The sequence below is a fragment of the Vicia villosa genome, linkage group LG2, assembly GCF_029867415.1.
Source record: "Vicia villosa cultivar HV-30 ecotype Madison, WI linkage group LG2, Vvil1.0, whole genome shotgun sequence".
Classification (NCBI taxonomy): domain Eukaryota; kingdom Viridiplantae; phylum Streptophyta; class Magnoliopsida; order Fabales; family Fabaceae; genus Vicia; species Vicia villosa.
Window position 1 is genome coordinate 206,650,343 of NC_081181.1, and position 15,626 is coordinate 206,665,968.

The 15,626-nt window shown below is 33.2% G+C and overlaps 2 protein-coding genes and 1 long non-coding RNA gene across 4 annotated transcripts; all 3 read left to right on the plus strand.

Annotated features, from left to right (window-relative positions):
* The first annotated feature begins 924 nt into the window (after nt 1–924).
* Nucleotides 925–1,645, plus strand: LOC131648044 (uncharacterized). The gene is made up of 3 exons (XM_058917843.1): nt 925–1,047; nt 1,135–1,209; nt 1,290–1,645. Exons 1-3 carry the CDS (start codon nt 964–966, stop codon nt 1,578–1,580), a joined length of 450 nt encoding a protein of 149 aa, XP_058773826.1. The 5' UTR covers nt 925–963; the 3' UTR covers nt 1,581–1,645.
* A 4,844-nt stretch (nt 1,646–6,489) lies between these two features.
* On the plus strand, nt 6,490–7,246 carry LOC131648045 (MYB-like transcription factor ETC3). Of its 2 annotated transcripts, none has more exons than XM_058917845.1 (3): nt 6,490–6,656; nt 6,746–6,854; nt 6,948–7,246. In XM_058917845.1, the coding sequence occupies exons 1-3, from the start codon at nt 6,605–6,607 to the stop codon at nt 7,045–7,047; spliced, it is 261 nt and encodes an 86-aa protein (XP_058773828.1). In that variant the 5' UTR covers nt 6,490–6,604; the 3' UTR covers nt 7,048–7,246. The 2 variants fall into 2 exon arrangements, with proteins under 2 accessions (XP_058773828.1, XP_058773827.1); XM_058917844.1 differs by having other exon boundaries at nt 6,493–6,656; nt 6,743–6,854; nt 6,948–7,245.
* Nucleotides 7,247–12,976: 5,730 nt separating this feature from the next.
* On the plus strand, nt 12,977–14,343 carry LOC131648046 (uncharacterized). Its single transcript, XR_009298033.1, has 4 exons — nt 12,977–13,111; nt 13,190–13,301; nt 13,742–14,113; nt 14,282–14,343. It is a non-coding gene; the product is annotated as an uncharacterized LOC131648046 (long non-coding RNA).
* Nucleotides 14,344–15,626: the final 1,283 nt, after the last annotated feature.

The window sequence follows — 15,626 nt, forward strand, 5'->3', positions numbered from 1 at the left end:
TCGGAAAAGGAGTGCCACGATTAGTGCGAGAGCATCCAAACCCGCGTATCCATAGAAAAAAGGGCGTTTGGGAGATGCACGCTTAGAGGATAAAATTGTAAGTAAATAGAAATGCGTTTTAATTAATTGTCTAAATGTGTTTTATTTGACGATTTTATCATTTGTGTCAATGCATAGTTAGAGGAGACTAAAAGTGAGGAAACTTCACTTCCTGTACATGTGTTGTGGAAGGAAGCTCGTGTGGGCAAAAATCAAGCTGTCGATCCCGATGTTCAGAGAGTTTATACTGAATGTGTAAGTATAATACTGTGTCTTTAATTAAATCAAATGTTTTTTAATATATAAATGATTTTTTATCTCCACTAATAATTATTGAAATGTAAATGAATTACAGGAGACCCTATCGCAATCGGTGTCCACCGGTGAGGACCAGGATGATAGGAGCGTACTTAGTAGAGCACTAGATGCTCCTGAGTATCCCGGTCGGGTGAGGGGTAAGGGTCATGGTGTGACTCCAACCTCTTTTTACAAGCATCCTAGGAGAAGAAATCCTTCAAATGAAGAAGTGTTGCAAAAATTGCAGGAATTGCAAGCACAAGTCTCTGAATTGCAAAGAGATAAAGATATGTATATGAGAGAAAAGTGCAATACTGCATCGGTGAAAGAAACTAGTGATAAAGCTAGTTACAACTGTCAAAGAAAACTTCCCGAGGTAATTATAAATTTCTTTTCCTTACAAATTGTTCTATTTTATTAACGATAATGACTTTATATTTACTATTGGTTTAGGGCATTTCTTCTTGCCAACTATACTTATCGTCACCGTCTTATCGCCTAGTTGGCAAGGGAAAAGTGCACAACACTGTGGGAGATTTACTTCACCATAGACCGCTCCCGGATGGACACCTGAAAGTATCAGTTGATGTTGTATTAGATCATGATGCGGTGCTACCGGTACCTAACATGGTCTCAGAGACAACATTGATGCGAGATGCAATAGGGTCATTTGTTGCATGGCCCTCGGAGCTCATTATCATTGGTGATGAGGTATATTCAAAACCATTATGAATCATTTAGTTTTCGAATGTCAATTTTGCACTGTTACGTTAATTATTTTTTACATTTTAATTTTAGACTGCTCCTACAAAACCCGCAATTAAGGGCAAAGGGATTTTACAGGAGGAGGAGTCTGTTGCATCACTAAAAGAGGTACATTTAAGGTGTTAATATATAATTTGAATCTAAAACTGCATGATTTTATATTTTATCGATCGTTATTTGATTTTTAGGCATCTGCTCGGGAGTCACAACAAGTGACACAGGTCGTTCGTAGCGTACCGCCTAAGGGTCCTCCGAAGCAAGCGGCAAAAAAAGGTGGTGCTTTTTTTCCTCGATACCGGACGACGCTCGGAACACTTGTTGATATGTCCGATTTGAAGGAAGGTGCTCTCCGTCAAATCAATATGGAGGAAGGTATCTTTGGTGTTGAATTCATTTCACATATTGCAATAGATGACTTGGAAGAGATTTTTACGCAAGAACAACTAGGCGTCGCTAATATGCACTCGTACATCCGGTAATATTCACTCATCCGATATATTATTTAATTAGTCGAACAATTTATTTACACATTATGTTTATTATGTTTTTCACTCATCCGCTAATATGTTTATAATGTTTTTATTTAAGGTTGTTACATGACAGAGTGTTGCGCGGGACTGCATTGTCAAACAGATTCCGTTTCGTGTCTTCCGCCCATTGCAGCGGAATGACAATTGCTTCGGAACCGGAATCAGTTAGAGAGCGCTTAGTCGATAGATTCATGTCATCCGGCAATACAGAAAGTCTGATTCTTTGGGCGTATAATACCCGACCAGTAGGGTTAGTTTCTCATTCTTGGTTCATTTAATCTTTGTTTCTTTTGCGTAGCAAAATTTTTATATAACCTATTGTTTTAATTTATAGAGCACACTGGTTGTTGCTTGCTATCAACCCGATAAGAGAAGTTGTATATTTTCTAAATTCGGTAGATGGTGAGTGGAGCAATTATCCGGCTATGAAGGAAATTATTGATTTGTAAGTGGGATCGTTCTAAATATTCTTGTATATTTATATATTTAATTATTTGTGAGATTGATCTAAATATATGCTTTTATATTTTTGTTAGATCAATACAAGTGTTCCGAAGTCAACGAGACGCACAGGTATCCCGGACTAAATCAAACAACATTACTTGGATCAAAGTGCAGGTACATTATTTTTCACAATTTTGCTTATAATATTTATGCTACTTGATAAAACAAGACAACTATAATTTCTTATTTGTTTTTCTATGTAGTGTCCGATACAGCGGAATAGTTCAGACTGCGGATACTTTGTTTTGAGGTTTATGAAAGAAATCCTTCAAATGAATCAATTAGAGATTCCAATCACGATATGGATTTATAACTTAATTAGATAACTTCTTATAATTTATCCGGGAATTTATCGTGTCCACAGAGATTAGTGCTACTGAACTGCCGTTCGACGGATTCTTAGTTATGAGTTTGGATTAAATGGGTTTTAAGTAAAAACGGGAAAGTAAACATATGAACATAAAAAGAATAGATTCTTGATAGAGAATAACTTATCTGGTTCGAATCTAAATTACTCCTCACAAACTTAGATTTATCACTCCGTCGTACTTAATCTACAATACTCGTCAGAATCACCACATATCCCTCATATCAATGTCCATTTCTGCAACACCGACGACAGTTCAACTATATTGCTCTTTCGACGATGTCTCAATCGATCGAAAAACACAGAGACATTAAACTCATATATTAAGTGGATGTTAACCCCAATCCTATGTCTAGAATCAAAAGCTAACAGATATCCCCCTAATCAAGATTTGTGATATCTATTTCTACAACAACACAAATCCAAATCATTTAAGCAAAAAGATCAGAAAAACACCGATTAAGATTTGTAAAGCAAACTTTATACAACTAGTAGAAAGAGTAACAAACATCCATGAGTTTAGAGTAATTTACATACAAACTCACCAAAAGAGAAATACAAAGAGAAGAGAAGAAGAGGAACCAAACATTTCTTGGTTTGTCAACACCAATCGATGAGAAATTCGACCTCCGATCATCCGATTACAAGCTCCAATGGTGTTTCCAAGCTAAATCTACCCAAAAATGACCTGGGATGAGTTGGGGTTCAAAAATACCCAAAACATAACCTAAAAAAAAAAAATCTGATTTTCGCCTATTTATGCAATTTTGAGATCTGTACAGCGCGCGTCGCGCGCAGGAGCGCGCACCGCGCCCAACCTGCTGACTTGAAAAAACAACTTTTAGTAAAAATGACGTAACTTGAGAACCGTAACTCCGATTTGCGCCCGGTTCGAAGCGTTGGAAAGCTTATTCAATTTCCTATCTAACAATGAATAAATTTCAGTCAAATTAATGATTTTTATCATCCTCATTTTGATCCTTAGCCACCGAATGAATTGATTCCGTCGCTCAAAATCGCGCGTTTGAAGCCGTGTCTTCGACACTTTATTGCTCATGCTCCAAATACGCAAGAATACCTACAAAAAGAGTAGAAAACTATCAAAAAGTATAAAAGTGTATGAAAATATATCTATTCACAAAGTATACGTATTTATACACAAAATGGGGTATTATTCGAACGGTATTAACAAAAAGTATCGATAAGTGCAACAAAACATATATACAAAATAACTACATTTTGGCAATTAACAGAGACAGAGAGAGAGAGAGAGAGAGAGAGAGAGAGAGAGAGAGAGAGAGAGAGAGAGAGAGAGAGAGAGAGAGAGAGAGAGAGAGGTGAGTTGGTGATTTTTTTCTTTATTAATTATATAGAAAATCTAGTGTGGCTTTAGTTGCACCCTACCTCAACATAAATTCGTCCATGGTTATAACAACCCCTATTTGCTAGGCGTGAGATGCAAAGACTTGTTGGATGTATCATGGATTTAAATCTTCGGTAGTCTTTTATAGAGTAATTCCCCTGCGTCGTGAACAATATAGACGAATAACAATTCTCTTTGAGTGGTCGATTGATGACAATACTTCAAAAAACACATTTCAGCACGAACGCGAAATACATTTAACTTCGGCTAAAGAAGCAAGGTAACGAAGGGCGTCATGAAATGTATCAACTTTATCCCTCACTTTTTAAAACACCAAGGGGAAAATGCTTATGCACATGAGTTCGAACCCCGACTCTTGCACTTTTAATATTTTCAAAACTAGTGCATCAAACCTCTCGGTTTATGAATAACATCAAGGGGTAAGATTTATAGTTTTTTTAAATTCGTTATAAATTACAGAATATTTATTAATTAATTGTTTATCCATAATATTACATTGTTTACAAAAAATATTTCTATAAATATATATAATAGATTTTGAATCTGATTCATCGTCATCACTATTGGTGAAGATCAGATGTTGGATCCTCGTTTTATTGAAATGTTAGAGAAGATAAATGTTGGATGAAACATATTCCAGATCCCTTTCGCATTTATCTATTTCTGATGTAAAACAAGAAAAGGGTTAGTTAAATGAATGAATACATGATTATTGAAGAGCACCGTCAAAAAAATTGATTATTGAAGAACACAAACCTTAAACACACTTTATTTTCTGCTCTCGCAATCCATCGTAGAGAACTTTATTGAGTTTCTTACTCTTCAAAATTTCCATGTTATATGTTTCATTAACAATTTTGATATTCAGAATGCTTTTATAATGAATGTTTGTCAGGTTTCACGCAGATCACTAATGGAGGTGTCTAGGGTGTTGATACTCATGAAATGGACGACGCAAATTTGTTTAAGGACGGTAACTAATATTCTAAATTATCACGCCAAAATAATACTCTCAGTTTCTGACAAAAATCGAGGTAAAATGAGTATAAGTTTTTTTAACATTACATTGTTTACATAGAATATTAAATTACATTACTAAACAAATGCAGTGTTATCATAGTAGTTGTTGTTCTTGGAGAACAACATATCTTTGCTCTAATTCAGATCCTGTTGAATATATTTTATGCTCATTATTTTAAATTTCTATGGACTGCATGCAACCAACTTTTAAAGAGCTATTTGCTCAAAGTAAGAAAATACCAGTTCCAAACAATGGAAATGTTTTTTCTCCATTTCCAATCCATCATTGAGAACTTTTCCAAGCTTTTTCAAGTTTCAAAGTTTTATTATCTTGAGCAAATATTATCAAGGCAAATACTTTCACAAGAAAGATATATATTGGTGGATGTAAATAGTTTGTTGTGGATTAATATCTTGACAATATCTTAAGCGTTATTCCTTTAAGAATGTAGGGTAGAGATTGTAGTTATGTAACATATTTCTCGGTTGTTAAAAAAAATTGAGGAAAAACATACTTTCTATTTTAAATAGAAAAATAAAATAAAATAAGTAAGTCCCTCAATTTTTGAATAAAATTGAGATGAATAATATCTATTTTTTAAAACATTACATTATTTACACAGAATATTAAAAAAATCCAGATTCATTATCATCGCCGTAATTCCAAATTTTGTTACATTTATCTTTTCAAAGGTTGAACAACCTTCTTTGTTTAACCTGGAAGCATAAATGATTTTCTGCACTTGCAATGTATCATATAGAACTTTTCTAATATTCTTTAACAGAGAGTTGTTCTAAAAATACAACATCAACACTATGTGAGATAAATGGTAAGGACAGAAAAATGTTTTGTTCAAGGATAGAAGAACATTGAAGCTTTTTTTCTTTCTTGCAATTCATCCAAAAGAATGATGCGTACGAGTTTGGGGCAGCGACGCATAAATTAGGATTATGATAAAATATGTTTAACGAGTGCTTTTATAGTAAAAACTGATTATGTTATCCCTCAATTTTTAAGGAAACTGAAGGAATTATAGATCATTTAGTATTCACTTATAAACAAATAAAAACACAAACTACAATAGCTGAGATTCAAAGGGTATCCTGATTTGTTTTTTCCATCGATTTTATTAAAAACCGAGAAAACTTGTTAATTTTTATTTTTATAAATAAATAAAATATGACGCGACTTCATATAATACCTCCGTTTTTTTCTGGCTAAAGTAAAAATTCTGTCATAAAATATATTATTTATAATAGTGTAATTATTTTAGTTGGCCTGAAATATATATATATATATATATATATATATATATATATATATATATATATATATATATATATATATATATATATATATATCCCTAAAAAAAACTACTCTTCAACACATTTTAATGGAAAAACACCGACTAAGCAAGCAACTTCCTAACTACTAATAAAAAAGTAATATTATTCATCCAACAATCATGTGCAACTACCTATAGGAACAAAGTTAAACAGTCAACCCCAACCTTCAGTCTTTTCTTTACTTTACTTTGCTCCCACCCTCCACACCACCCATTCTTCACACTAGTGTACTCTTCTATACCATTGATGATTCATATTACTTGCCCTATATTAGTGCCACCTATCTATTAGTATTAGCCCCTCCTCATCTGCAAATATATTTTACTCACCAAAACCTCGCACTTGATATATATGGCCAACATGGAACAAACCTCTAAGGAAGTTCCTGCTGATTCTTCCATAGGTACGTACCTTTTTAGATCCGAATTTAGTCTAGGGTTTTATGGTTGGAAATTTATTTTGGAAGATAAATATTTTTAAATTTACCAGCAGATCAATCCAATTCCAATTCCAGTAGTATTACTCAAGTAAATTCCATGACTGAATTTTCCCAAGACGAGGAAGCTCTTATCATCAGGATGTATAAACTACTAGGAGATAGGTAATTTAGTTAGTATGTTTAATATATATTATATTATATTTCTTTTGTATAATTAAATAATACTAGTTTTGAATGTAATATATTCCTTATCAGGTGGCCATTAATTGCTGGAAGAATTCCTGGACGAACAGCTGAAGATATAAAGAATTACTGGACTTCAAGATACGCTTTCACTAGCCAATCAAGTGAATAAATATTATACTGGTGCATATCCATGTGTGAGTGTTTTCACACTTTCTGGTGTACTTGGCCATTTAAATATTGGCAGCAACTAAATAAAATGCATATGCTTACTATGCTCTCTATCTATCTGAATGTTGCTTGATGTGAGTGTGATTGTTATTGTGCCATGCATTATTCAGGACTTGGTTTCTCTTATTTATGTATTAATAATTCTTAAAAAACTCATGATATATATCTATAGAATTTCAAAAGTATTATCATATAATTTCTTCATATATCTTTGGTCACCTTGTGACACGCAAAAAAATCATTCCTGTTAAGGATGTGAATGAAGGTACATCTAAGAGAGAACCTAAACTCAAACAAGTTTATGTGCCAAAGCAGGATAATAGACAAATATCTGAGAAAGAAACTTTGAATACCACTTTGCAAGAGACCTATGTCTGTCCTTGAAGTTGACCAAGGTGAGGTCAATTGTATAGACCATATTAAAGACAATGAGAGCCTTGATGGTGACTCTAGTTTTGAAGCATTAGAATTAGTGGATGCTACTCAGTTCAATGTCACGGACAATGAGGAATTTGGCTCTCAACGTCCTCTGGTGGCCAACTCTCATGAGAGATTCCTCAAAGAATCGTGGGCTAATTTGGTAGATGTAGAAGATAACCAACCTACCAAAGTCTTGGAAGAACATGCTGTTAGAATATTAGAGAATGCATTTAGGGAATCGATGAATGCATGAAGAAGATGAGACATAAAATGGAGAAAAAACTGTTATTGCATTGATTTAGCTCAAAGTCTCAAAGAAACTAGAACCAACTATATATACAAGCTCTCTAACCAACTAGCAAACAAGTTACTTAAAATAGAAAGTTCTAACTAACTGTAACTAAATTACAAATCCAGAATTTCCCAAAGTGGCAAGTTTATTGATTGCTTGATTAACAAGTTGAATGTATCTGTTAATGCTAACACCCTTCCTCAAGCTTAATCTTCATACTTTCTAACACCCTTCCTCAAGCTCAACTCATGGTTGTCAAGATCTCGATCTAGATCTTAAAATCTTAAGATTTTACGATCTCATTCACCCCTAACGATCCCAATCTAAAGTAGAATCGCGTGTTGTAGTTAAATTGTAAAAAAATGTCCCTAATGTCTAACAATTGGCCAAATATGTCCCTAAAGTCTAACAAATTGACCATGTGGTAGTAATAACGTATAAAAACCCAGTCATACATGGCTAGAGAATATGAAAAAGAGTCATTTTCTCACAAATACAATTGTCTACTATAATATATCATGTAAAAATACTTCAAATATAGTAGGATCTTACGATTTCGGCCGCGATCTTATGTTTTACGATCTTGTCACCTGCTCTCGACCTTACAAAAATAATTGAGTAGGATCTTCCGATCTTAGCTACGATTTTATATTTTACGATCTTGTTATTCTCTACCGATCTAATGTAAGATCTCGATCTTGACAACCTTGAGCTCAGATAAATATCTATCATGCCAAGCTTGGATACAAATGATTCGGACTTTGTTGGTTGTAATGATTTTGTAAGAAAATCGGCATGCTGTTCTTGTGAGGGAATTGACAATAATCTCAACAATCCTTGTTGAACTTTCTCACGCCTCAAGTGACAATCTATCTCAAGATGTTGTCTTCTTTCGTGAGAAACTAGATTTGATGTTATGTGAAGTACACTTTGATTATCACAATACAAAACTAGAGGCTTGGAGCATGTAACATGTAAGTCTCTCAACACATATAGGAGCCAAACCAATTCAGAAGTAGCTGAGCCCGAGCTCTATACTCGACTTCACATGAGCTTCTCGATTTGTTTCTTGGCTTTCTAGGATATGAGTGATGATCCTAAGAAAAAACAATAACCTGGTGTCGATTTTCTTGTATCAATACATCTAACCCAGTCTGCATTTAAGTATCCTAGGATTTGAAGTTTGGATGATCTCGGGAACAACAAACCACATCCAGAATTCTTCTTTAAATAAGTGCAAAACTTGTGCAAACAAATAATTGCAACACATTTGATATAATTTATAAGCTTATGAAGTTGGCTTTAGTCTTGCCTATAGAAACTGCAAGCGTGAAATGTGTTTTTTTAGCAATGAAGTTTGCAAAGAGTCAGCTATGTAACAAAATAAGTTATCAATCGTTAAATTATTGTCTTGGAAAAATTAACAAAGATGTTACTTTATCTCATTTTCAAGAAATTGATAGTAGGCAATTTTCATTGTAAATGTACTTCCTTAAAAAAAAAATTTCAAAATAATTTAGTTCATACTTTCTTTCGTGTTTAGCCACACTAATATGTAATGCATGGAGATGCCCCCGATTATAATTGACATACTATATAAAGAGTACGCGCGACGAGTTCATGTACACAATTTCAAATTCAAATTGTATTCACTATTCTCCTCCACATACTTATTTAAGCATTGGAGTAATAACCTTATAGGTCGGCCTTTTTTGCTCGACATCAGAAGCTTAGACCTGTTTTTATCCTCCAAAACCACCAATTTTCAACTAGTTTTGATTCTGTAACACGCGCGCGCGCGCCCACTCATATATATATATATATATATATATATATATATATATATATATATATATATATATATATATATATATATATATATATATATATATATATATATATATATATATATATATATATATATATATATATACATATATATATTTCTAGGTCAGCCATATCTATCTCGATCCTACCATGTCTCCATGGATCCGACCACCATAAGGCGAAAACGACCCAAATTCAAATCAACTATTTACTAAACTTTTAGAATATTCTACTAACCATAGGACCATTTGATACCCGAAAATAGGAAATTTACGTCTCCAACCATTAGAGCCCATATTTTTCAGGGCTTTTTTAGTCCAGCCCTAAAAAGTCTGCTGCCCATTAGAACTAACCCGTATGGGCCGCAGGTAGTCCATTAGGGCTGCATAACTATAAATTAAAAAATATTTATTTATATTATCTCACTCCAAAACAACACATTTATTTTTGTCACCTCACTAAATTTTATCTCTATTCTATTCAATATTTCCCGTTTAAATACTATACATTAATATAATCGAATTAACATTTGGTACTTCTTTATTTTAGGTCACAATTTCCTCATATTCTATAATATCTATTAGTCTTAATGTTAAATATTTGAATATTATTATTTTATACAATTTTGATATATATTGTATTTAAGAATATATTATAATATTATTTTTTAAAAATAATATAGTACTTACAAATATATTATATTTAAAATAATACATTTTATTTATGGGATCTTCTTTTAATTTTTGTTTAAAATTAATTTTAAGAAATAGTCTGTTTAGGGTCGGGTAGCTTGGAGCTTGTTTATGGTCGAGCTCGGTAGTAATTCTTGAGTTCATATTACAATAGTGCTCTTTTGGTCCGACTCTAAAAAGTCTGAATCTCGTCAGAGCCAATCCATTTAGGATCAGGTAGCTCATTTTGACAACTCTACTTACACCAACCGCTCAAAGAGAGCGTGAGAATGAGACAATTAATCTCCTATTATTCAAGAGAGTATGATTAATTTTCCCGTGACTACATCTCTGAACCATTATGGACTTGACACCCGTCACTTGGTATGCTTATACACTTTATGCTGTTTATCCAAGACGTGAGCGACGTATTTGAGAAATGGGTGTCATATCCAGTAAACGAAAGATTTGGAAGGTGCTATGAACGTCGTTCACCTTCCACGTCACCCTTACGAATTGTTGAAACACTACAGCAAAATGAACAATATAATTTTAAAATTTACACCCGATATACTAAAAACGGGTGTAAATAAAAAACACGGTGGCACTTTTGTAAATAAAATGTAAGTTTATGATTGATCATGTGAAAATTACACCCTATTTTTTAAAAACGGGTGTAAATTGAAAATATTATTATATTTAAATATCAATTACTCCCGTTAAATTAAAAATCGGGCGTAAATTTAAATAGATTTTAAAAAAATATTTATTTTTATAACTCAAAATATTATTTTTAATAACTAGTTAAGTGAATATTGTGAATATTATCAAATTAATGAGGGAATATTAATGGGTTTAAATTTATTAGATGAATAAAATATACTAAAACTCTTTCACTAAACCCATCGTGCATGCATTTCACCAAACCCATTTTTCAACTCTGTGAATAATCTAGCACACAAAAATGGAGGAAGCATCTAAAACTATTGCACACCAAATCGAAGGTATTCAAAACGACGAAGAAGAGAGAATTAACATATCAATTTTCATTTTTCATTTTTTTTGTTAAAATAAAATCAAATTGGTTCAATCTTCGTTTTCGTTCCCAAATTTTCATTGATCTGGGAAATTCTATTCCAATTTTTAGGTTTGAGGTTGTTCGATTGAAATTCATTGCAACTTGGATGTTGTTGATTCGTGAGATTTTGAAATTCTGTTCTAGATCGTTTGTTGTTGTTCAATGGCGTCGGCTCAGGTGCTTCCGAACAACTCTGCTTCGTCTCAGAAGCAAGAGCATCTGGAAGCTGGCAAACGTCGGGTATGTGTTTGATTTTGATTTTGTTCAAGATTCTGATTATAGAATTAGGAGTAGTAGTTTTGTGATTGTATATGTTATGGTCTAAGAATTTCTTTCTTGATGCTGATTGTATGATGTTTTGGTGCTTCACTTTGTTTTGTAGCACAGTGAAATCAGCGGAGCATCAGTAATCGCTCATGCAGCCATTCAAAAGATAAGTTTTCTATTCTTTTCGGTCATGAGTATCAAGTGTTTGGATAAATGTTTTATATACATCTAAGTATATAATATCTATACACTGACCATGGTGCATACTCCCAGATTGGACATGTTTTACAAAGCATATTACTTATATCTTCATTATTGGATTGACTGACGGTTTTATATGAAGTGTTGTAAATCTTTTAAAATATTTTACAAGCCCAACAGGGATTTGACGTACCTATTGGTTTGGTCAAACATTTGCAGCCAAACATTTATGCTGAGTTTCAAGCACACTTAGGTCGAGCTGCTGTTTCTGCAGCAAAGGTAAGATCATTTGGTTTCAAAATGCTAATTAGTGTTTTTCTCAGCCATTTATTATTGCTTCATTAATCTTTGACGAATCTGAAGTCGTTGGTTTGTTGGCTTCTACCAAGAATGAAAACTTTTAGATAAGTTGCATTCATGACTGGATTAGTTTCTTTTCTATACTTTCAAAGCTTAAGATGAAAACATCACAAAATGTTAAAATTCCATGCTTCAAATTTTCAACATGGAAGTTCCATATGAGTTTTAGCAATTAGGTTTATTTATTTATATAATACATGCATAGTATTTATAATTTGTCTCTGAATTAATGAATTTATATAGTTAATTGGTTAACAGTTTATAAATAGTTATATGGTATCTTTTAGGACTTGTATTTAAGTTAGCAAAGTTATAAGCCTAGTAGAGTGTAGAGAGTATATTAAGAAAAAAGAAAAGTGTGACGAGAGGAGGTTAGTGCAGCGTGAAAGAGAAGAGGAAGAACTTCTTAATTTGGTTTCATTACTTTTGATTTGGTTTCATTCAGTCATTTGGGTGCTATTTTTTAGGTTTCTGTTTCCGTTCTACTTTGGCATATTAACAGTATCTTTGACAATTTTTTTTGAAATTGTTTGGCTTTAATTTTTATGCTTTATTGTTCTGCTCGTTGAGCATCTGGTATGGTTATATGCACTTCTTTATGCTAAACCCATGCACATGTCTTGCCTGATTTACTTTTAAATTGTAATTAAATATGAAATCTTTATTAAAATATTCTTGAGAAATTATGAGCAGTTTCCCTTTATCCTTTTCCTCTCGCATAACTTAACGTGGCTTGAATATTTTCATTCTAATCGATAGCATTTACTGATTTCTTGTTTCTTTCTGATGACTGGAGGCAGTTAACTATTACAATGCTGGGACAGTGGAGTTTATAGTTGATACGGTCTCTGGCCAGTTTTACTTTATGGAGATGAATACCCGTCTTCAGGTGCTTGGATTGATATTTACTGTCATTTCGTTCTAGAATTGTGGCTTACGAAATATAACATGGGGCATGTTAGTACAGGTTGAACATCCTGTCACATAGATGATTGTTGGTCAAGATCTTGTTGAATGGCAAATCCATGTTGCCAATGGAGACCCTCTTCCGTTGAGTCAATCACAGATTCCAATATTAGGTGATTTGGTTTTTCCTTGTCTCTTTTCTTTTGGTGGTGGGTAGGGGTTAATATCTTAGTCCCCCTCCTGTTTAATTAATATGTGGGTGAGGGACTTTTTAGGTTGACATTATTTAATTTTATATTAAACTTAATGAACTCAAATTGACAATTCTACAGATCTGTGGTTGACTTAAGTATGCTCTTCTAATTTTGGTATTAATGACTAATTGCTGGAGAAAGCCATCTTAGTGATATCCTCTGTAACCTACTTAAGAATGATATAAAAAGAACCCGTTTTCTGAAAATGAGAACATATAGAAGGTTGTATAAGTCATTGGCTAATGATTTTGAGCTTGTTAATTATTTATTATACTATTGTGAAAATGTGTGTGAAACTCTGTCTGTTATGCCTACACTTTGAAGTTGACCTATATTATAATTCTCTGTTGTGAAAGCAGATCATGCTTTTGAAGCTCGAATCTATGCTGAAAATGTTCCAAAAGGGTTTCTACCAGCAACTGGAGTATTGCACTATTATCGCATTCCGGACTCATCAGGGGGTCAGTTGTGCAAAGTTAACCTAGTAATTTTTATGGTCAATCTGAAAATTTATCCTATTTTCTACTGTGGACGAACATGAAACTCCAAGATACTTTCTTTTATACTAACCGAAAAAATTTACTATCTTGGCAGTCAGGGTGGATACTGGGGTTAGAGAAGTAGATGTTGTTAGCATGCACTATGATCCAATGATTGCTAAGCTTGTGGTGCAGGGAGAAAATCGTGTTGCAGCATTGGTCAAACTGAAGGATAGTTTGTCAAACTTTCAGGTTAGTATGCTTAATTTTCATGCTAATTTTGATATAGGAAATGTGATATAATTGTGATCATGATTGAGGTTTATTTAGTAAGTTGACTGCTTTTTCAATTATAATTTCAAGCTGCATATATCTTTTCAAAATCATGCTCCGTGTGTAAGTTTCTAACATCTTGCACAGGTTGCAGGTCTACCAACCAATGTCAACTTTCTTCAAAAGCTCGCTAATCACTGGGCATTTGATGCTAAAAAATTCAGAATCTGCCAAAGAAGCATATGAGGCTGCTAGACGCATTGCATCCCTTGTGGTTGCATGTCTCATTGAGAAAGAGCATTTCATATCGGTCAAAAAAATCCTTGGTATTGTCCTATTCTTGCTGTATAATGTTCTGAGTTGTTTTTGTACGTCAAATATTGCAAAAGAACTTGTGTGTTTTGAGATGAATGTGAAAGTGTCTTTTTTGGTTTGGTTTTTTTGTTGATGATTGCAGTTGCTAGTTTTGATTCACCGTTGTAGTATGCATGATTATGAGATTAACAAAACACATGTAGTTTTATATTAAAAACTATGTTTGGCAAAAATCGAACACAATTAGTTGAAGCACACTTGGAGTGATTTTATATTTTGTTCCGTAAATGCTTGTGGTTTGGAACTGATGAGTTGCATTATTGTTGATAGTATGCGAAGAAGGTGTTTACTTCTTGCAATGATGTGCATCAAAAGAAGCAATTTTGTTACATTATTGCACGTCATGTAAGTCCTGGATTCTGTGCTAGTGCTCTGAATGTTTCTCTGAGTGATAATAGGTGTATTGTTACACATCAGTTGTTTAACTGTGGAGTGGAGTTATGTGCTAGTCTCTCCTTAGCTTTATGTTGGCAAGTGACAAAGCTACAGGGAATCAAAGGGACTGAGAAGAAGAAGATATCACTATCAGCTTTATTGAGACTCTCTTTTGATGATTTTTGTGATGTGTGTAGGGAATTGCTTTTGTGCTCAACATAGAAATGGCTGGAAATGAAGACGACAGAGAAATGTTGCAGGATATTTTATACAATTCTAAGTTAAGTGAAGGATATCTAGCTCTTGCTCGTGATCTTGAAGTCATGGAGGCCAAGTCCCCTATGGATATATACAAGGTTTGACACTGAGAATAAATTTAGTCTCGCCTCAATGAATCCCGGTACATGTGTAGTTTTTACATCTAATGCCCTAAGATTAGAATTGTAAATAATTAAATTATGGTCCAATTTGATGAAAGGGCATGTAAATAAATCATGCTCTTTTAATTTGAGGTACAAACAACTATTAGTTTTGCTGCTTGCATATGTTTTCTTTTAAATCTACGCTTTTTTTTATTAATAGTTGCAAGTGATTGTTGAACAATTGGTTATGATTTTTTATATATGTGTTGAACTTGGTGCTCATATTTTAAAATCCAAAAAATAATCTGCAATGCAAGTATGTGTGAAGTTATTTTCAGAAATCAGAAGCTACTATTTTTAACTGCCAAAAACATTGCTTA

Bases quoted from the DNA above. Each gene is read 5' to 3' on its own strand.
- LOC131648045 (XM_058917844.1), top strand. From the start codon at position 6,605: ATGGCCAACATGGAACAAACCTCTAAGGAAGTTCCTGCTGATTCTTCC. The intron at 6,657-6,742 runs GTACGTACCTTT...TAAATTTACCAG, and splicing joins TCCTGCTGATTCTTCCATAG to CAGATCAATCCAATTCCAAT. The intron at 6,855-6,947 runs GTAATTTAGTTA...ATTCCTTATCAG, and splicing joins TATAAACTACTAGGAGATAG to GTGGCCATTAATTGCTGGAA.
- LOC131648044 (XM_058917843.1), top strand. From the start codon at position 964: ATGGTCTCAGAGACAACATTGATGCGAGATGCAATAGGGTCATTTGTT. The intron at 1,048-1,134 runs GTATATTCAAAA...TTTTAATTTTAG, and splicing joins TCATTATCATTGGTGATGAG to ACTGCTCCTACAAAACCCGC. The intron at 1,210-1,289 runs GTACATTTAAGG...TTTGATTTTTAG, and splicing joins CTGTTGCATCACTAAAAGAG to GCATCTGCTCGGGAGTCACA.